The 23485-nt window shown below is 37.0% G+C and overlaps 1 protein-coding gene and 2 long non-coding RNA genes across 4 annotated transcripts in view; 2 read left to right on the top strand and 1 right to left on the bottom strand.

The window, feature by feature from the left end:
• The window catches only part of LOC134793016 (beta-1,3-glucosyltransferase), a 50818-nt gene extending 30258 nt beyond the window's left edge, over positions 1 to 20560 (bottom strand). Inside the window, exons 1-2 of one of the 2 annotated variants that reach the window (XM_063764539.1) lie at positions 20425 to 20560; positions 6541 to 6588 (exon numbers count right to left, since the gene is read on the bottom strand). In XM_063764539.1, coding sequence (XP_063620609.1) covers positions 6541 to 6588; positions 20425 to 20434 — 58 coding nt within the window. In that variant the 5' untranslated portion in view covers positions 20435 to 20560. Of the gene's footprint in view, positions 1 to 6540; positions 6589 to 6705; positions 6764 to 20424 lie in introns of those variants that run through there. The other variant, XM_063764538.1, reaches the window with a different exon arrangement.
• Positions 1 to 23485, top strand: part of LOC134793035 (uncharacterized) — a 92123-nt gene that overhangs the window by 55235 nt on the left and 13403 nt on the right. The window lies entirely within an intron of this gene.
• LOC134793279 (uncharacterized) lies at positions 21235 to 23481 on the top strand. The gene is made up of 2 exons (XR_010144530.1): positions 21235 to 21433; positions 21994 to 23481. It is a non-coding gene; the product is annotated as an uncharacterized LOC134793279 (long non-coding RNA).

Consider the following 23485-nt stretch of genomic DNA (forward strand, 5'->3'; position numbering starts at 1 on the left):
ACGTGAGTATATAAGGATTACTCAAACAAATTCACTAAGTACGATTTGAACACCACGTTTAACATAACACTGTAAGTGACACTTCAGGCCGTTTGTTAATGTACCTATAAGCGAAAAATACAATCACTGAGCAGTATAAGTCACATACCTACTTCAAATGCTACTACTAGATTCCCTACTATTTTTTTAACAAGCAGAAGCGTCGAACGATGCTATTAAGCTTAGAATAAATTTAAAAATGGAAAAAATACTGCCTTGGTTGATACTTGAACTCACGGCTTCTGGATCGATACTCCAGCGCTCTGCCAACTGAGCCACCAAGACCTCATCCATAGCCAGCGAATCATAAAGCTTCCAAAGTGAGGCTTTCTTTCCAAGGCAGTTATTTTTCCACTTTTAAATTTATTCTATGCTTATATTCCCTACTGTCATAAAGGGGAAACTCGGTGGCAACCCTACCAATCGCTAGTCCATATTGTATGAGCCGTGTAATAAACTTATTGTCTTAGACGTGGGTCGAGCCCGACATGGATTAAACTTAGACCTATTAAGGATTCTGACAACTTAGACGTACTTGGAAGCACTAGGTCACGTAGGTCGCTTAATTCTATGCTATTACGTGGGTGTTACTAAGTTTTGGGGCTTTAATAAGTAATGATAACGACAGTTTTCCAATATGAGAAGCTACCAGTCCTTTTTTTTACGAATATTTGAGGGTCATGATTAGAATCAATTTTATCAGTAAGTACTTTTTCTAACGAGGCTGACTGAAATAGCACGTTCGTACGTTTCCGTGAAAATACGATGGAAAATAATCATGCACTATCATCCTTATCAAGAAAATACATTTTACGACGCGAAGTTTTTTTTTTAATTTTCCTATCCTCCCAATACAATAAAGAAAAACTTTTCTTTATAAGTCTGCATACGACACCTTGCTATAAACTCCCGATCCTGTCCTCTTAATAAACTATACTGTAACAAAGCTTTAAGATCCCCGATCCTCACCATCCCAATTGTCTTCCCTTCGCATCGACTTGACGAACCAACTTAACTGAGCTCTCCACGCCCTTAATAATTCAAAGGAATCGGAGTTCACACTTGGCTGGTTATGGGAAAACAGGCAAGTTTGCACACACGCTAAATTATGCAAAGACTTTAAAGTTGTAGGGTTCGCTAGTTGAGAATTCTAATATCTGGCCGGTATATTATCGGTTCTTCGCCAAAGTTAGGGATCGTGACTTTAAGTTATATAGCCCCGGCTGATAATGGTGTCGCTGAGAGAATTGTCGGAACGATTTTGGAGACATTGATTTGGATATTATGTCATGTTCATCGGCAAAGTTGGGGGTCGTGACTTAGTTATTTAGCCCCGGCTGTGAATGGCGTCGCTGAGAATTGACGGAACGATTTTGGAGACATTCGTTTTTATAGCATGAAAAACTGCACACCAACAACTACGACAATCAACTACGCTTAATTGGTGGACAATTCTGAGTTTTTTGGAATGAATTGCTCTCTCATACGAAGAAACTGTAACGTTTAGAACGAGATCATAGGCATAATGCATTTAATAGGTATACCATTAGGATTGTTTTCTGGCAATTAGAAAGATTATTAAATTAGCAACAGTGACATCCATCGAAGAGACTGTATGCAAAAAAATCCATCGAAGAGACTGATGTCAACTTTGCCCAAACTGGGCAATAGTACGCATATACGCTCCATACTTGACGTAGCACGTGGCATTAAAACTTAGCGTCCGACTCAAGCTCCAATGCGTTCAAAAACATCATAAAGAAAAATGTATACAGACACTAAGGGGGACAAAAGTAGGATGAAGGATTGGTCGTAAAAAGCGATGAAGCATGTGGAAATGAAAGCAGTCAAATGAAAGATAAACACGTAATGAACACATAAAACAAAAATATCGCAGAACCCTCTTCTCAACACACGTTGCGTACTTGTATCGTACCATCGTATATTAACTGACAATACTTAAACCTTATAGCGACGACGTAAGGCTAAAGAGTGCTGCTGCTAGTCGCCTTCAGAAATATCGGAGTGGCCATGGTGTTCACATATATCTGAACGCGACTCTATTGTCAAGGCGTGAGAGCGCGTGTTCAATTTTTGAGCATCTCGATCGCACAGATATATCTGATCGTACAGTTGCCGCATGTTAACTGTCAATTCTGAACCTTATTCCAAAGGACATAGGGCTCACGATCAGTTAGTGTTTCTATAAAGCTGTCTCAGATGAGAGGATCTTTTACAAACTCCTTAAGTTTACTTAAAGTTTGCATGGGACGTGGGAGAAACTGCACGTGCGTCACAATTGCTTGTCTTTGTTGTATTTATATGATTAAATCTTCGAGCAACACGGAAGGGAGGCGGCATTCGCACTATTTCCCCTCTGCCGAGGTACAAGATTAGCGCGTCAATCTAATCTAGCGCGGGTAATAAAACTAGTTGCACTTGGATTTTTCACTAGACCGAGTCCAGACGCGCGCGTGAACACTGCTGCACAAAAATGCCTGTTTGCTCGGTTTTTTGTTATAAAAAGAGGTCGGGGACATCAAATTTACAAAAAGAAAGTGTTACATTTCACATGTAATATTTTTTTTTACATATCATACGTTTAATTACATTCAAACACAATTATTATATTTTAGTCTCATGTAATTGTTGGATTTATCGATTTTGCTCGCTCAGTACAAATTGCGGATCGGTCTAGCGACAAATCCGACTTCTCATCTCTCAGAATACAATAACATACTTCAACGAAAATGTGTTAGTGTGCGTGTTGTGACACTTGTCACTCGTCAGTACACAAAAAGAGATCGAGGTTTGCAAGATTTGTCTTTGACGTGTGTCATTTTCTATGTATTTGTGTCGTCATTACAGATTGGATTTTGTGTAAGTGTGTGAGAAGTGCGACTGTGTGCACCTTTCCCCCCGCGAAAAATGACAGAATGATTTGTACGGTGAGATATCGCTTGGGCCCCTCTCTTCCGATGTGTCGGAACCCGGTGTTGCTCGAAGGATTAAATACACTTAGTGGCAATGGAAACGGGTCTCTGTATGGTAATTTCTATAAGGAGCGAATTTTTTTCTCGTTTTGCGATATTAGACTGCTATAGGTAGGTGACAAAGTATGTTTTGCAGTTTGGCCATAATAGTTGTGACACTTGTGGCAAAGTGATTGGTGCAAATTTACAGGTAGGTACAGGTAGCAGTAGCAGCAGCAGAAGTTGCTAAGCGGGCGAGCGTTCAAAATTACCTTGACACGCTCTTATTCTCTTAACAAGTCGCGTCAAGATCATTTTGAACACCAGGCCCGCTTAGCAACTTCTGCTGCTGACTGTACAAAGTATGATAAAGAGTCAATCGAAAAGGTCTAATTATTTATAGGAAATCTTTTCGCTGTAGATAAATACTAGTAATGCCTTTCATTTATGTAGAACGACCCCGCGCCAATACACATACAACACACACATTTCTAACATTAACTAACATTTCTAACAGCTAACATTTCTGTTAACTAAATACTGTTCCAACGAAGTTTCGGTTTCGGCAGGTTTCATCCTAAAGCCTTCGTCACACAGGCGCGTACATGTAGTTACATATAAAACGCTCACGCCCCGCCCGGAAAACGCGCCTGTGTGACGGAACCTTAAAAAACATTTTTCGGACAAAGGTTCGGTTTTGGCGAAAACTTTGCCAAACTTTTCGGCCGCGCCGAAACTGTATTTTCGGTCGGATAATAATTTCTGTATAACTCTATTGAGGCATTGACTAACTAGAATACATTTGCAACTTCCAAACCGAATTACCCGCAAACTAGCAGACAGAATAATTTTACAACATTTATAACCCAATTTAATACACATTACAATTCAGCCCACGACATTGAGACGTTACTGACGTATAATTAAGTACATAAATAATGAACAGACAGACACCTCGTGTAGCATTATTAATAAGACTATTATTGTATTAATTTGTCTGGCCTCAAGGTTTAATCACGGGGTCTGGTTAACAATTAGAAATATAAGTGTGACCTACTCATTGTTGGTTAATTGGTTTAAGTCTTTTTTTTTATTAGAAGGTTCAAAGATAACTTTGCGTTTTTTTTAATTAATCATTTAGTCACAGAAATTAACCTAATTACCTAATTACAGAGGTACATACTTATAAAACATTTAAGTTATTTATTTTTCGATATTTTAAAAGACTAAACTACATTAAAAGGGAATAAAACGCTAAGATATAATTATTAAGTAAGTTATTTTAGCAGTCAGTAATCAGGGGTTTTTTCCTGTCCAGATCCATACGTCACGGCTTTTATCAAAATTTTAACTAGTGTCCAATTGAAACCGGTATTTTTGCGAAACCTTTTTGCTCTATAGTTTCGACCGAAACCGAAATTCGGTCGGACACTACTGAAAATACAGTTTCGGCGCGGCCAAATACTTGGCAGTTTTTTGACCGAAACATCGAATGAAAAACAAAAGTCAAAAATATTTTCAATATTTTAAATAAAACAAAATACTTATTTAGATATATAAATACACTGATTACTGATTTGCACCGTAGCTGAATGTATTGGGTATAACATTTAAAACTTTCGCGTTTTGAACACATAACACACAACATGTAAGTAAGTAAATAACTACATGACTGGTTAGATCATTTTCCCAAAATCATAATTTACCTGTAGCATAATTCTTATTCGCATTTTTTCCTATTCTTAATTTACACCAGACGCACTAATTCGTAATATAATTTTTCCATTCGTATTTTTTTCTATTCTTAATTTACACCAGAGTCACCAGACGCATTAATTCCTAGGTTAAATTTTTCTCATAATTAATACTTTCCAAGTCGTTTTATTCGCATTCTTTTTATTTCTTAGGCGATAATATTACCATGGTCCCACCGTACTGTTTCTTTTCAAAAAAACATTTAGTTTACAACTTAGCTAAGCGCCCCTCCTATTTCTGGGCGGTTTGCCCTTCGGGCATCTGAAGCTACCTAACGAACCTAACCTACCTACACTTTTTTCACCAAAGTGTAATGTTTTCATGGAGGTCACACTAAATTAATAGGTCAGGTAGGTTAGGTTCGTTAGGTAGCTTCAGATGCCCGAAGGGCAAACCGCCCAGTAATAGGAGCCCCGCGAAGCGGAGCTCCGTCTAGCTAAGTTGTGAACTAAATGTTTTTTGAAAAGAAAGTGGGGTGGGGTAATCGATTTTTTGATTATAGAATAAACGCCGTAAGAAATATTTTGTGAGTGGCTAAATTGTCTAATGGGAAAATATGCGAATGGAAAAATCATGTTAGGAATTAATGCGTCTGGTGTAAATTAAGAATAGGAAAAAATGCGAATAGAAATTATGCTACAGGTAAATTATGATTTTGGGAAAATGATCTAACCAGTCAACTAAATATCCTTTATTGCACCATAAAGTTAAAAAAAATATACAGAAAGCGAAATACAAGCTTAAGACTAGGTAACAACCGGCGGTCTTATGGCTAAAAAGCGATCTCTTCCAGACAACCGCATGTTAGCCGCAACCACGACCAGTGAAACCTGGCCCCGTAGACAACATGCCAATCGCTAACGCTCTGTAGCGAACAAAACGCAACTGTCACTGTCACACTAATATGGAAGAGTGATAGAGAGACAGCGATTCGATGGCGAAGCGATAGCGATTGTCACCTTGGCTAGGCCGGCTGGCCCCGTAGACAACGTGCTAATCGCTAACGCTCCGTAGCGAACGAAACGCAACTGTCACTGTCACACTAATATGGAAGAGTTATAGAGAGACAGCGATTGTCACCTTGGCTAGGCCACTGTCGAAACGTCGGTAAATAAAGGTAATCAAATAAATTCGCGATAGACCCGGTTGTAAATGTGATTTAACATGTATGTATGAATGTTTATACGTGACAACTCCGATTGACTTTCCACTCGATTACTTCGTGTTTTTGCTCCGCTGATCTCTTTGATGCTACATTTATTGCTACAAGCCAATTCTAATGGAAATCATGGATTTTATTAAGTTATGTGAAGCACTTTGAAGTGTACACGTATTGATTTGCTCGGGACGTATATTGAGAGATGTAAAACGAATACGTGAAAAATAAAAGTAACGTAATATTTGTAGTCTACGTATATAGTAATAAAATAAGTACATATCGATAAACGGTGCTAAAATATTTTAAGTTTAGTTATAGGTAGTGTTGATTGACAAATAAAGTGTTAGATTTTTTTTGCTAAATTGTAGGTACAGCATTTTTTTTATAAGCCGTAAAGAATTTTATTTTTATGTAAAATATATTTTAGTACATAGGTACGTTTGTAAAATTATGATAATCCTTTTTTAATATTTTTTTTACAATAGATTTGTCCGTAATAGGATCATCATTGAAGATTGAAGAACTGAAATAAAATTAAAATTTTCTCTGTTTTCAAAGTAACTTAATTTCTTTTTAGTATCTATTAATTCAATGGTAAAAAATAAAATCACTTACCAAAACTCTGTACGCGGCTAACAAACGCAAATACTAGCACCAATAACACTGAAACAAAAGAAAACCCGTTGAAAAACACACTCATTTTACTTTCACTGATCAACACTCGTATTTAATCTGTACTCGCGAAAAAAAACAAAATTTTCAAATTTAGAACGCGGCCACCTCTCGCGAACATTTCGGCGGGAAAACTTATGCGGAGCGAACGTGCACCTCCCTCGCAAGTCTATCGGGTACTGACGAGTTTGTCGAGTTTCCCAAGTAGATTGACGAATGTGATTGGCTGAAAAGTTTTCATAGGCGGAGAGCCGATGGCAAAATCGGCAAATCATATCCAAGTGTTTATTCTCGTATCGCGCTGCAACGATATGCACGCGATTAGATTTCCTTCATTTAACTTAGATTAGTAATCTATTTGAGACTGTTTCAAGCAATAGCAACTGTTATAGGTTGTAGATAAAGGCGATTTTTAACTACAATTATGTTTAACCGTCATAAAATTACGATTGGACAAAAAACTACCTACTACAGAGTTGAATGACCAGGCGGCTTAGCACGGTCGCGTTTTTATCCCTTGTCACCATGCCTGTCACGTTCTAACAAGTATGTAAGTGCGAAAGGGACGCGCATAGTGATAGTCGATAAAAATGGAACCGTGCTGAGCCCGCAGGTTTAGGTATAATTTATAAGTAGGTATAAAGGTAGATAAAGTTAGGGTACGTAGGTATACTTTTCTACTGGTTAACACGTTGGCAATATTCGAAACACTAAATTATGCAAATTATTTTACATTATCTAAAAATATTCCTCCCATAAGTTTTCTAAAAACATAGACCTAAAATTTTCCCGGGCTCTTAGACAACTCCCAATCATCGGTTATGACACTGCTCAACTTAAAAAAAAAACATAAAAGCTACAGAATTTCACAATCAGCCAGAATTCCGAATAGATTTTTCTCAAGCCCATTTGCATGAAAATGTTGAAAAACCCCACGTAGCTTTGAACGTCGGAAATGTAGAATATGACAAAGCGAACGTATTGTGGCTTTGATCGGGATTGGTCGAATTCGGGAACAGTGGCTTTGAAAATTCTTTGCGAGGTAACTATATAAATCAGGCCACAGAATAAATAATAGTACTAGGTACAGATACAGAAGACTCATACTCTCTAACAAAACGCGTCTGTTACGATCAGGACAGATATGGCCGCTAGGTGGCGACAGCGCCACGCGCGGCTTATGGCTAGCCACCAAAATTGGTGTGGAACGGATGTAATTGTAGCTACCTGTTGCAAAGCGACGAAATCGCGGAGTGAGCCTCGCCTGATCAGGCACAGATGTAGCGCATATTTATTTGCCATCGTATTTTCTCGGAAACGTTCGTATTTGTCATGCTAGTTCAGTCAATGTCAGTACTTTTTGAGAATGACTGAAATAGCAAGACACGTTCGGAAGTTTCCGTGAAAATACGATGGAAATTATATGCACTACACCTGTACCCAGCCAATTAGTCAGTTCAAAAAAAAATAGGTATAACAAGGTTGTGTTCAGATTAAAGAAATTTGAACACTTCAGCACCCACTAGCTTAATAATATAATAATATCGACGCTTAAGAATCAATGCAGTTAGGTTAGGTTAAAAAAAATAACGAATAGCATGCCATAATTGTCTAAATTTTAAATTAATTTTAATTATTTCGTTATTTTTTTCTGCACCTTACTGAATTAAAAGGTAAAAAACGTCAAAAATATTAGACAGTATTGATTCTTAAGAGCCAACGGGAGTGGTCATTTCTCCATACAAACGTACTCCTCGTTTTCCTCCGTGGTTTTTGAAGCTAGAGCAATGATTTTTTCAACACAGATTAATATTGTCAATATCTGTGTCGGACCGTTATGCTTTTTTTGATATTTTTGTTTTTTAAGGCGCTAGAGCCCTTCAAAAATGGCCAAGATGGCCTAATTGACTATGCCGCAATGAGAGGCGTGGCATTCAAAACTGATATCAATTAGCCAAAAAAGCAAAACGGTCCGACACAGATAATTTCATAATCATTTAGATTTCCAAATTTGGTTACGATTGGTTAAGTTTTGGAGGAGGAAACAGAGGAGTACGAAACCTCGATTTTTGAGATTTTTACGCAGGATTTTTGGCCTTGTCCTTATCGCACTACTTTTAGGTGCCGCTTCCGTTAGCGAGACGGGTATATTTACCTAAAATATTTAAAACTCAGCTCCTGTTTCGTCTTAAGCGTCGATATATTATTAAGCTAGCACTAGCTTATGACTTGCTAATGAGTTAGGTAAGGTTAGGTTCAAGGTTTTCGCTCCTATTTCTTACAACACAGAGAGGAAATGGGGACTAGGTTTACATAGTGAAGCGTTCACATGATGTCTTCCCCTTTATTCTATTTATTTTACGGATAATATTACAATAAGTGTTACAAAAGGTGTTAATCTATGTACAATCAACGACCTTATCCTTTCGTCTTAATGTGTAATCAAATCTACAGTCAGCATGATTTTCTAAGTCTTATTGACCGGGGTACATTCCGCTGGCAAAGTCCTAAGTAACCCAGTGATAATTAGTATACATTGTTCCCTCGCGTTAAAAGCTCCGACCTTTACAAAGGCCTAATTTACTGCAACGAAAATCAATCACCAGGATTGGGGCTATTCAAAACTCTTGTTCTATTCAGAACGCCCGTCCCCTGGTATGTATTCTGGATGCTTAGCGAGTTGCAATGGTATACAAGTGTGACTGAGACCTCAAAAGTCGTAACCTCCATCTACATGTTAGGGCGATTGTGCACTACAATGAATTTTACTGTCCGGCAGTCTGAGTTTTCATGGTCCGATATGGCATGAAAAAAACGGATGATTGGCTTGTGCACTTGTCCGTCTTTTTACTCGCAGGTGCGGCGCAGTGGCATGAAAAAAACGGATGATTGGCTTGTGCACTTGTCCGTCTTTTTACTCGCAGGTGCGGCGTAGTAGCATGAAACACACACAACTAAGACTCCACTGTCCGTCTGTCTGTCAGTCCGTCAGTCAGTGAGCCTGGGGTCCGCTTGACAACTAATCCCAAGAATTGACGTAGGCACGTTTTTACGAAAGCGACTGCCATCTGACCTTCCAACCCAGAGGAGAAACTAGGCCTTATTGGCATTAGTCCGGTCCGGTTGACTGTACGAAAGAAAAAGTGACCAAGCCCTCTAATGCCCAAGGTCGAGATGGAACCAGCGTCTTCTGAAAATTACCTATACTCTCTATCTTCAGGTATTTAAATAAAAGTAAACAAAATCTGGGTAGATGAAAACATTAGGGATTGCAGAACCAGTACTGTTTAAAAGAACCGGGATTTTCGGTACCAGGCATAAATGGAACCGGGATTTCCCGGTACTTTCGGGACTGCCTTTCTCAATTTTAGGTAAAAAAAAACCTAAAACGATCTTGAATCTTTCTCTAAACATTATTATTAACGATAATATGTGTCTTCAAGCCACACATTCATCAATTTCGTTTAATCCTAAATTGCATTTGATATTTTTACTATCTTTGTAGAAAAACATCGGCAAAAACTGAATTGTGGCTCAGGTAATATCATCATTTATTTTAAATGTGTAAGCCGTTTCGTGAAAAAGGATAAAAAAATTAATTAACCATTTTCGAGTGCGTTCAAAATGGGCTGTGGCAGGGATATTTTACCTACATACATATATTATAATAATAGAACTATCAATAAGAAAAATCAAGAAGTTGTTGCAGCCAGAATGACGAATTTACCAAGGAGAGGGCATGTCACTGTAATATTCACGAATTTTATAGCGTAAAAACCGAAGAAATATCCAAACATCAAACTTCGCACTTATTAAAGTTGTCGGAATAAAACAAAAATCATCTGCCAATTTCCATTGTCCCCACTATACAAATTGTTGCTATATAAAATTCAAAACGAGCGCCCTCTTGACAATACTCCCAAAGTTCTGGTTTACCTATACAAACCTTACTAGTTTAAATTGAATCAATTTGTTGACATATTGCATTTAAATATTAATCCACTTTTACTGCATTAAATCTACATTCTCATTATTTTTATACTCATTAACTTGACATCACTTAATAATTAATTCGTTGCCTATTTGTATTGAATACACATACTGACAATTAACTGATTCAATTCGACTTTCATATAAAAACTTGACTTACTTTCATATTATACACATAGATTTAAGATTAGATCCTAAGCATGTAATATTGCTATGCCCTCACAGGGTCCATGTGGAACTACCCAGACATTGTAATATCTATAGAAATACCATGGTTGCAATAAATAAATATGATATGATATGATATTTTAATTCATTTTTAAATGTCATTCTCATTATCAATGAGAGTTTCTTATACCGTATTCGAATTAAAAGGAATATTTTATTAATTACACAATTCTCTCTAGTTTTTGCTCATATTTAGTATACCAATAACTAATTATTCGTATAAAATTATTTAACGTAGAAACACTCGTATAGTTTCAAAACGCGCAATTTTATACTGTGAGCATTGTCAAACCCATTGACTATTTTTATTTTGCTTTTATACATGGTCAGCCGTAGAAGTATTTAGCATCAGACTTGGATTGATACAATATATTTCTTTAAAAAACATGATATTTCATGCTAAGTAACAGAAAACAGTCAAATATTGTACCGGAAATATTAGTCCCGAAAATCCCGAAAGTACCGGGAATTTAATTTTGAAATCCCGGTTCTTTGCTTCGCTCTAAATCCCGGGAATTCCCGGTACTTTCGGTTCCGGTATTTCCTGGGAGCAAACCCTAGAAAACATTACACGATCAAATAATGTAGATTAAAGTCAGGTCGTTCAGTGACTGATCCAGGCGGTTTTGTAATTGGTCGGTTAACCACGAAATGTTATAACACTTATAAAGCCTGACAACAGTTTATTTAACCCTGAGATAGTGTCGCTGCAAACAGCTTACGTATGGCAATAATGTGCGTACGTCATGTATAGTCGGGGTAGTGGGCATTGGCTTCATGTTGATACTCGTATAATGTCAAAATATTGCTTTCGGTTCTTTCAATTTACCTATTCGTCAAAGTTTAAACCAAACAACTAACCAGTTCAATAAAACCGCACTATAAAATGTGTCGCTTAAATTCAAACTCGGGTAAATCCATTCGACCCTCTCAGCAAATCTCTACCCTATTAAAGCCTGACAACAGTTTATTTGACCCTCGGCATTTTGCGGATTTTCAATGGTACTAATTTCTTTTACTGGCAACAAGTACTCTTTGACAACGAACGTTGGCTGTCATCGAGTGTCACCGATGTAAACAAACGGAAAATATCTACGAATATATTCAAATATAAACGGTTTTATTACAAAAATGCCAAAAAAAAAATACCAAAGATGCGAAAAAATTGTAGTGAATGCAATCAAATACTTACAGCTTAAAAAAGACGAAGGATTACATGGCATTCCAATAAACAATGTTTTGAAGTTGGTTGTTGACATGACCGGTATTGACATTTTATAGTGCGGTTTTATTGAACTGGTTAGTTGTTTGGTTTAAATTTTAATATGGGGCATTACCTATGAAAAGGGACCTTATTGTCGATGGCGCTTACGCCGCACAGCGTCGCGCGGCATTGAATTTATATCGGAGCATCGTTCATAATGGCGTAAGCGCCATCGACAATAAAGTCCCTTTTCATAGATAACGTCACATATTTCATTTAAGGTTTATGTAGTTCGACGATAAAAATCCTAATAATCGAATTGGAGACTGAACGCTTTATAATCGAGGTTGGTGGTCCTGAAAGCGACACAACATCTGATGAAAATCAGACTTCGTCGAGTCAGAAAACGAAGAATATATTAATATTGAATATTTAGAATCAGATTTTGAGGAATAGGTAAATTGAAAGAACCGAATTCTCTGTAAGCAATGTTTCTGACATTATACGAGTATCAACATGAAGCCAATGCCCACTACCCCGACTATACATGACGTACGCACATTATTGCCATACGTAAGCTGTTTGCAGCGACACTATCTCAGGGTTAAATAAACTGTTGTCAGGCTTTACCTTTTCTTAATACCAAAATCGCATAATCTGACAGATGGATTTACCCGAGTTTGAAGTTAAGCGACTCAAATGTCAATACCGGTCATGTCAACAACCAACTTTAAAACATTGTTTATTGGAATGCTATGTAATCCTTATTTGATTGCATTCACTACAATTTTTTTCGCATCTTTGGTATTTTTTTTTTGTAATTTTTGTAATAAAACCCTTTATATTTAAATATATTCGTAGATATTTACATAGAATATTCGTAGATATATAGATATTTTCCGTTTGTTTACATCGGTGACATTCGATGGCATCCAACGTTCGTTGTCAAAGAGTACTTGTTGCCAGTAAAAGAAATTAGTACCATTGAAAATCCACAAAATGGCGAGGGTCAAATAAACTGTTGTCAGGCTTTAACTACCCGAAACATTACAAATTGTTTGTTTACTTTTATTTCAATACCTAAAGATACAGACTATAGTGTGTGATGTGCCTTAAGGTGACAGTCCATTTCCAACGACAGCAGCACTACCATTCATTTTACTATGGAAATTGACAATAACACCAACGCGTTCGTACTAGTAGTGCAGCTGCGGTCAGAAATGGAATGTCACCCTTACGTTCGACTCACACCACGGAGGCGATTGTAATAACAAGCCTAAAAGCATTTCGCAGGGTGCGTTCAAAAATACGGTTTCAGCGCTTTGATGAGATTAATTCCGGATATTTCTATGGTCGGGTATTTTGTTTCATGGCATGAAAGCCCTTTCAGATTTATAAAAAAGCGGGGAATCGGATAAAAAATGTATAGGAAAATTGGAAAATCTCGATTCATTTTTTTATTCAATAGTCAATAGAGAAAAAATATTTAAATGAAACTTAAAATGTTGTGTGAAATATATAGGTGTAATTGAGTGCTAGCGTGACGCACTAAAAATAAAACAAAACGACATGTAATCCTATACGAGGAAACTTTTCAAAGTATATTTTTTATACTGATTTAAACTTTCACGATTATTAAACATTATCAAACAACACAACGGGACTTAATAGCGTATTTAAGTTTTAAGATTTACCTCCGACGTTTCGAGGACGGCGTTGTCCCCGTGGTCTCGGAGAAGACTGGCTCAAGTTGACATCAACATCTTCTAGCCGCGCGAGTTTTTCGAACTACCCGCACTTGGTCTTGTTTATCAGTTTGAACGTTTTGCGCACTAGGGATGTTACTCTATCGACACACAACACTAACGATATTCGATTTATCGACTGTCGATATTCGTTTCCGCTTACAACGCCGTCCTCGAAACGTCGGAGGTAAATCTTAAAACTTAAATACGCGATTAAGTCCCGTTATGTAGTTTGATAACATTTTTTTTATTTTGTAGTAACAACCACTCGTGGTCAGTCTATATTTAAAAACGAAGTGAGATAACAATGCTTTCTTCAAATACAATAAATATACCTAAAAGGTTTCTATCTCACTCTTCTTCATTCAGCGTTATCCCAGCGTAGCGGAGGGGCGCCAGGGTCCGCTTTCCTACTCAATCTTCTCCACTTTGCTCGGTCTTCGGCATCCTCAGGTGTGAGATTGTTCCCTTCCATATCCGCTAACTCGACTTCCAGCCAGCGCTTTTGGAGCGAGACACAGCGATCGGACCTTTCGTTCCCACCTATGGTTGTCGCCGCCGCCGCTGCCGGTCGCGCAATATCGTGGCCGAGCCCTTAGGCCTAGGCCGCGTGATCTAGGGCCTTGGACAGTGAGGTGAGGTGTTCTATCTCACTATGCTTTTCAAATTCAATGGTCCTGGGTTCGAAACCCGGTAAGGGCATTTATTTTTGTTATGAGCACAGATATTTGTTCCTGAGTTATGGATGTTTTCTATGTATTTAAGTATTTGTATATTATATATATCGTTGTCTGAGTACCCACAACACAAGCCTTCTTGAGCTTACCGTGGGACTTAGTCAATTTGTGTAAGAATGTCCCTATAATATTTATTTATTTATTTAATGGTCCGCTATTCTCTTAACACTGCATGAATGCGTAAAACCCTCCTCATTTTTTCTAAGTGAGAGCATTTCGTCGCATTCAAAAAAAGTTATATTCTGGAGAGTACGTACAAAAGTCAGCTCGAAAATGAAATGCTTTTACGATCGCAGGCGAAGAATATCTTTTTAAAGAGTTTTTATTAGAGATGCTACGAATATTCGGCAACTATTCGGTATTTGGCCTATTCGGCGACTTTGCCGAATATTCGGTATTCGGCCGTATGTTCCTACTATTCGGCCTCGACCAAATATCTGTTGCACCTACCTAAAAAGAAAAATTACACAATAAAAATAACCAAAAAATATACTTATATATTTTAAAATGTATTCTTGGAAAGTTGTTAAATACGAAGACCCTTTTTTGAACATTTTTTGATTACATAATGTTTTATTTTTGTCATGGGTCTGATTCAGTGTCTGATTTGTTTGACTCTAAGTACATGAATTAATTCTGTTCAACAAAAAATATATCTTAGCAAACTTGCTTTGTTGGCGAACAGTTAATAGTTTCATAATAATTGTGACTCAGAATATTCGCACGTCATGGTCACGGTTCGGCCGAAAGAGGGGCCGAATATTCGGTATTCGGCCAAAACCACTATTGGGGGCATCTCTAGTTTTTATACCGCTACCTTATACACACGGTTTTGTAGTTAGGAGTTTTCTTTGCTGTTTCCATGGTTTATAGTTTACCATTATGAAAACTAAATGCAAAATATAACCAAGGTGAGAAAAGTTTAGTGGTCCACTAGAGATGGCATTTAAACTTTACAAATCCGATCTTTACTTGATATTAGGTACTTGTAGTGCTTCGGGTTTGTACTTATGTATTTGTGCAGGTGAGATGCTCTTTGAGTAGTGTCAAATCAATATCAAATAAATCAGATTTTTAACTTAAAACAAGCTGTCAGCCATAATTTAAAGTGTAATTAAGCAACTTTGGGTTTTTAACTACCTACATTGTTTTAAGTTATTCTTTTAATGTTTTTCACTTTTTTTACATTAATATTCGAACTGCCAAAATATAGTTGCACTACCGCGTTTTCTATGACAAGGGGTTTTTATTTTTATATCTCATCGGCGAGAGCCTACAACACGATTGAAGAACTGCACCTAGAACAGCATTGTATTTAAAAAAGTTCATCGAATTCCTTTACTGAACTGTGTCGCCGGCCGCTTATCACGAAAAACGGAAATCGAAATTTCGTTATCTGCCTCTTTATTAGAGATGCAACGGATAGTTGTTTGGCCGGATACCGGATATTCGGCCTAAACATCGGCCGAATATCCAGTATCCGGCCGCCGAATATTCGGCCAGCGGAATTATACCTACATTTCGGTTTTTCAGGTTCATTCTGCAGGTTTGACCTGTTTCCTAGTGAACGTTCGCGCGGACACATTTCTAGGTTCGAAATGAGTGCGCGTGCGAGTCAGTGGAATGTTTAAATTGTTTATAAAATAATAAACAAGTACGATTATGACCGTGTCTGTTTCTTAAATCCAATTTGTTTACTCCAAAATCAAGCAATGTTACTATCCGGTATCCGCCGGATAGTAGGTCACTATCCGGTATCCGGCCGGATAGTAGGTTACTATCCGGTATCCGGTCGGATAGTAAAATAATGGCCGGATATACTCTTTATCACTCTTCCATGTTCGTTTGAAAGAGATGCGGATAACGAAATTTCGATTTTCGTTTTCGTATTCCGCTAATACCAATATGTATTGTAAATAGGAGCAAGAAGGGCAGAAGGCGATTTAATATGATTATTTCAAAGACTATAATATTTGTAAGGAAGTACATACAATACACATTACGTAGGTATTAGGGACTCTGAGTTGCCACCTTAAACCAGATAAGCCCAGATACCTAAACTGTTTCTTCCTAGAGTTAGACCAAGACAAGTCTGCAGCGATTTTGATAGCCCACGCAGTGCAAGTGTTATTTATACGTCATGATGTCATAGAAGTTTGACGTTTAAAATAACATTTGCGCTGCGTGGGCTATCAAAATCTCTGCAGACTTTTCTTGGTCTAACCAGGCGTGGCTCACTCCGCGATTTCGTCGCTTTGCAACAGGTAGCTACAAGTACATCCGTTCCACACCAATTTTGGTGGCTAGCCATAAGCCGCGCGTGGCGCTGTCGCCACCTAGCGGCCATATCTGTCCTGATCGTAACAGACGCGTTTAGTTAGAGAGTGAGTATTCTGTACCTAGTACTAATATTATTTATTCTGTGGTCTAACTCTAGTAGGTACCTACTTAAATATATCTACCACTGCCTCTCTGGTATGTTTGTGAAAACAGAAACCCTATTCCAGCCAATTCCATAAAAAACCGAGACAAGTTAATTTCGCAGTGCCAATAAAGTGGAGTAAGGATGCTGTCCCACCGGCGGCGATTAGCGAGTAGCGATCAGCGGGTTTCTTCTTAAGCGTGTGTTTTCTCTGATCTTATTACAGTGTAAGGCCTGAGTGGACGCTCGAGTTGGGCGTGCAGCGGGGAGGGGCGTGCGGCGTGCATGTTAAACAAATGCAAACGTATAGGAGCGGCCTTAATGCACGCTGCTCAAATCACTTGTGAGCCCGACGCCACGCTGCACGCCCCGCCGAACGCTCCGCTCAGAGCGTCCACTCAGGCCTTACACTTAGGCACTTGCCGGTGTTACCGCCAGTGTATTGACGTGCTGACGTACCTAATAATGTTTATAAAATTACGAAATTTTCCTTAGGTACGTGAATTTCGGTAACTCCAACAGTTCTTTATGGGAAACTACACTCTGGCACACCCATTTCTTGAACATGTGAACCGCCAGGATGAACGATTATACACCTCTTCAATTCCCACGAGATTTAAGTGCACCCACACTTACATTAATTGCGCAAGATAATAGTCTATAGTGTCTATACCTACCTACGCACTGTCTCGCTTCCAGTCGGGCAGCTGCCTTAGCAATCGGACGATCGCTACGTGCATATTGCACTCATTGGCTAGTAAACCTTTCCTTAACTGACCTGATATTTACTTTAAAGAGACTTTAACCTGGTCCTGATCAATGTTCTCAATAATAATAATACTTATGTCGCGTTAGGTCTATTTTTGTATGGCATTTTTTTACAGCGCGCCAAGCGGGACGTTTTGGAAACTCAAAATCCCATACAGGACACTTAACGCAAACGCGTACGTCGGGTGACGCTATCGAATGAAATTTACACTAGGAGTACAGTAACCGCAAGACCTATTTATTTTATAAAGTCTTGGAAAAGACGTTTAAAATACGTCAAGACGGAGTCGACCGTTAAATGTCTGACGCAGCCATTTTAATGGTGTACGTGCTAGTGACTAGAACGGCTCCATTCCTTGATTGGATTTTAAAGTTGATTAATATATAGTTAAATGCAAATAAACTTCATTATTCGTCTAATTTCACGTATTTTTTAGTCACTCGCGCGACATGTTTCGGAGAGCCTAGGTCTCCATTTTCAAGAACAAATTCATTATTTCTCAAACTAGTAACAAAATAATGGAAAGCGACAAAATTAATGAGGTTATGGCATACATAGAGAAATAAGTACCTAAGCTTAGAGTGTTCACTCCATACATCAGTTAGTTTCCTTACTTAATAATGCCACCAAAAACATTTTCATGTAAAATGTTGCCAAAAAGTTATTACCTCGGCCACGACGAGTGGCATGGGAGGTAGCGCGGGAAGTAGGCAGAGACGTTGTGGGGCCCCACTACTCGTCATCGGCGTACCATACTGCCTTGCATACTTCCCATACCACTTGTCGAGTGTGTGGGCGCCACATAAAAGATCTCATGCAGAAGAGCCAAGCTTCTATTTAACTCTACACGCCCGTGTCTCTTCATAAACTCTACTCTACTGAAAATATGTGTGTACAGATGTAGAGCATAATTGTTTTCCATCGTATTTTCTCGGAAACGTTCGTATTTGTCATGCTACTTCAGTCAACCTCAGTACGTTTTGAACTGACTGAAATAGCAAGACCAGTTCGTACGTTTCGGTGAAAATACGATGGAAAATAATTATGCACTACATCTGTATTACACGAACTGTTATATAACAGAAAAGTAATGAACAGTTAATAATAAGTTTTTCACCTTACGCCCATATGACGGTAGCGGATAAATATAAGTTTTACATACAAAATGTATACTCAGTCTAATTTCTTAGTATTACAATTTCCAACAACGAAAACTACTGAGTCTTAGCAGTTATTTTTACATAAGGCTAAAAGAAAAATAGAAACTTAAATGTCCAACTTCAAAGTTCATACAAATTTGAACTTTATTTCAAAGCCATAAGATAAATATTGTATTAGAGAGCTCTAGTACACCTACACACCACATTGGCTCCCAAACGGAATTGGTTATATCTTCTTTTTATTGGTTTAATTAATTAGAAAAGGCTTGAAGTGTTTGCTAAAGAAGAGATGCGTTGCACCAGGAAGTTCGTGCCAGGAAAATCAAAATGCTTGGAAATAAAAGTAATTAGATAAAGGACTTAAGTGCCAGCAGAGTTTATGGCACTTAAGAGCATTGTGAGTACGCTTTAATAATGACTCAACAAAGTGTTATTTATTTTAAAGTTTCTCAAGCTTATGAAGCTTATCATGAGACAGCTCATAAACAGAGCCACTAGTAATATTATCTCATAAAATATCTTGGTACATAAAACCTGAATAAATGTGGCTTTCCACCAGAGAAGGGTCCTTATGCTTCATCACCAATAAGGACATTTCTATCAGAATTTCTTTTGGAATTTCAGATGGAAACATCCTTATTGCACAGGACAGGAAGCATAAATAAGGACCCTTGGATGGAAAGCCACAAATAGTCTTTAAAAATAATAATGAAATAATACATTGACAACATTTTTAAATCTTATAATAAGTATGTATAAACTTGTACATATTAAGTAGTCTTAAACCCTGTGGACGGACTATTGTATATAACACTCCATAGTAAACCTTAGGAATGCATAAGGGTTGGTTTTAAAAATCTGTTCAACATAAAAAGGGGGGAAAGATTTATTACAACACTATTAAATAAATATAAAACATTAAATTAGCTTAAAAATAATTGGTTTTAAATAGTAATCATACATGTCTGTGAATGTCTCTTGCAGTCAAATAATAAGTAATAATATAAGCAATATCCTCGCGCTTATGCTCACTCTGTGTGGACCCGGCTATTAAGATTAAGACATATCAAATTTTATAAAATATTCAACAATAACAGCCTAGTTTTATTGTTAGTTTACCTATTCGTGGATTTTAGTGGTACGCCCTCAGGATTCTTACTATTTAACAAAACATGAATAATGTTGTCTCTGTAAGTTGTGGAACATTTGTGTTGTTTCCAAGCTTACGCTTTGACAGGTTATTCGTATAAAGATACAATCAAATCTCGTCCTTATGGTGAGCGACAAAGTGCGACCTTTTTGAATTACTGCTCGGGGCAGTCGTGATATATCACTGCTCAAACCAAAAGCTCTTTTTGTGTTAGGAAATTTTAAATTCTTTATACCTATTTTTATATTTATTATAAAAGGTGTCAATCTAAAAGTTTGTAGAACTGTAAGTACTTAAAATCATTTTTTTACTTTAATTGTTAGTTCCTTTGCAAATAACTTTTCTATAAATTTAACAAAAGATGACTCAGTAAATGTAAATACAATAGAGAATAAGTAGCATTAAGTACTAGGAATTCTTACCAGTCTTCATTGTGTATTTAATGAGCCTTTGAATAACTATAAAATAACTTGGTAAAAACTTGCACACTAAAAGCAAACAAAAGCGGAAACTTTGTTTTGAAGTAAATTTTGTAACAATATAACTAACAATCACACTGTTGACAGTGACACACATGACACGTTTTTAAGAAAGAAAAATATTTCAGTGTTTGGGGCCTACGCAGGCTTACATGGGGATTACGCATCTTATAACAATAATAAAAATCATTATCTGTAGCTTTCTCTTTCGTTCAACTGTATAGGTACTTAAAAGAATAAAATTACGACATTTATAATGTTTACAGCCTGGCAAAAAAGAGTAGAAATTAAAAAGTGGCAACACTGTAGTGTCGTCCCGTTCTCTTATATTTATTGATTTGAAAGGGACGACACTACAGTGTTGCCACTTTATAATTTCTACTCTTTTTGCCAGGCTGTAGTTTAGTCAAATACTTGCACCAACCATAGACCATAATATTGATGTTTTTCGGAAGCTTGTATGAAATAGACTAAAGTTGAGAAAACGCCTTTGAAAAGTTGTCCACTGTATGTTCCAAAACGTGTTAATATGAACAATTAAGTTTTTATATGGTTTTTATCTTTAGCATTAAACGATAAATGAGAACATAGGATTTGGTATGTATTTTAATTATAATACGTATTACAAACATGAACACGTACTTTTGATGAAGGAGACTTACGTATCATACTTTGTTATTCTGCGACCAGTGAGACGAGAAGACGAATCAATGCGTCAAGTGAAACAAAACACTGACAACCATCATAGTCCGTCAACGTCATGGTGACATGTTCCCGTCAGACCAAGGAAAGGAAAACCACTCAAACGAAACCAATCAATAGGAATTCTACTTTAAATACATTGTAATCGGGATCGGGTAATCGCTGCCTGCAAACAGCTGTACAAATTGGTTAACCGTTGGCACTATTTTTGAAAATATATCTGGAAACTCATTTGAAATCAATAAACTTTGTAAGTACGTTTACGTTTGGCTACGTTTTATTTTTATCCCTTTAGCGACATTGTTTATTTTGTTGATATCACCTGTGTCTTGACTCCTAGCATCATCAATTTATCACACATAACTACCTAAATAGGTGCAGTGGTCGGGATCTTAAATTAAAGTCATTGGGTGCATGGTTTTATATAACAGTAACGCGTCTACTTTGACCCATTTACATTGATATCCTACTTTCACTTATCAGGCTTTTTCAGATTTGTGAAAAGCTAAAGGGATATTTTATATTATTGACTTTGAAAAACCGTATTTGCATGTTTGTGAAAAAGACAATAATTAATTAGAATGCATCAATAAACTTCACAAACAAATCTCAAATATAAGTTCCATAACTAAAAAATTTCAACTTTAACAACAATGAAGGGACCGATGAATAATGATCGCTGTAACAAAGATTAAAGATTCATATTCTACCTTTACGGTACAGACCTCAAACATTTTCACAAAGTTATAAATAACTGACTTCATTATTTATAAATTATATATAGTTGATAACACAAATGTATTATTCCAGATATCAGTTGGCATTCTGATTGTGAAATGGAAGCTATGGAGGATTCCGGCTCAGAAGAAAGCACTATAACAATCTTTGATGTGCTCAGAGTTGACATTTGCTGCCGAGCAATCCTGGAGAAGGTACCCTTTCCGGATCTGGTCCGCTCGGAGAGAGTAAGCAGAGAATGGCAGGGTATTGTGCATGAATATCTCCGTAACAACAAACGCAATATGAGATTCTTTGATCTCTATCGAGATATTCATCGTTACAACCAAAGAGACAAAATCTTCAAGAACAATCCGTTAATCATGGATCATACCATGGTTTTCCGTACACACAATTCTTCAGAGATAGTCAAGAAACCGATACATTTAATTATTCAAGAGGTTACGGATCGCTGGTTGACATAAACTTTTGAATGTGAACGTATCATCATGTCACTAGTAGCAAAACTTGATAGATATGGAATATTTCAATTTTAGCCCTGATTTTAGATTTTCTGAGCTTGTCATTCTACTAACAGATTCTTAAAAGCATGTAATTGACACATCAAAAATAAACAAATATCATTTAATACACATATACTTATATGTAGCATTATAAAAACTAATAATTTATTTTAATTTTCACTATTAATTAGTAATACAATAGTCTTTTAGTGATTTTTAACCTTTTAGTGACAAGGGACCACATGAAAAAAAAAAGCTTTTCAACACTAGATCTCTTCTATTTTTCGTAGGTTTAGGACACAATTTTAAAATTAAGTAGTATTTGGTTGAATATGATTTTTTTCTAAATAGATTGGATTTGTATATGATGAAATCAAATAACTTGGTAATGTAATGGAAAGCATAATCTTTGAAAACGGTTTATGGTAGGTATTATTTATTTATTTATTTTTATTTGATTTTTTACTTACCTACTTAAATTATACACATTTTAGTAATAGTTTGTAATCTCTTTTATTCATAAGTTTTTGTTGACGGTATTTTATTAAAAGCATCACTAATCATTGGTAAAGTACCTATGGACGCAAAGCACGAAGAATGTTGTACATTGACCCTCGAATTCCTATCTCTATCGCACGCGCCTTGCTGTCCCGCTCGCACAATGGCATTGACCGCCGGCATCATCATTATGCGCGTGCGATGGAAATAGGAATGGCTGGTCAATATAAGAAAAGCTTCCTCACTTTAGACCTTATTTCGTTGTAGTGAGGTTTATAATTGATCAGTGTAGTGTATCGATGATACTTAAGGGCCTACCGCGAACCACGTTCGACGTGTTGCCTCCCTGTCACACTTACATACGAATTTACAAGTGCGACAAAGAGGCAACACGTTGAAGGTGGTTCGCGGTAGGCCCTCTCGAGAACAAATTGGGATGGTGGTGGTTTAAATTTTGTGCAATAAAAGTACCGTCAGCAAAGAAGGTTGTGTTTTTACTTTTTTTGCTTATTTTACTCTTACATCTACTGTGTGTAGTTTGCCCATAATAAAATTAATGGATT

This window comes from Cydia splendana, chromosome 8 (assembly GCF_910591565.1).
Source record: "Cydia splendana chromosome 8, ilCydSple1.2, whole genome shotgun sequence".
In the NCBI taxonomy this organism is placed as follows: domain Eukaryota; kingdom Metazoa; phylum Arthropoda; class Insecta; order Lepidoptera; family Tortricidae; genus Cydia; species Cydia splendana.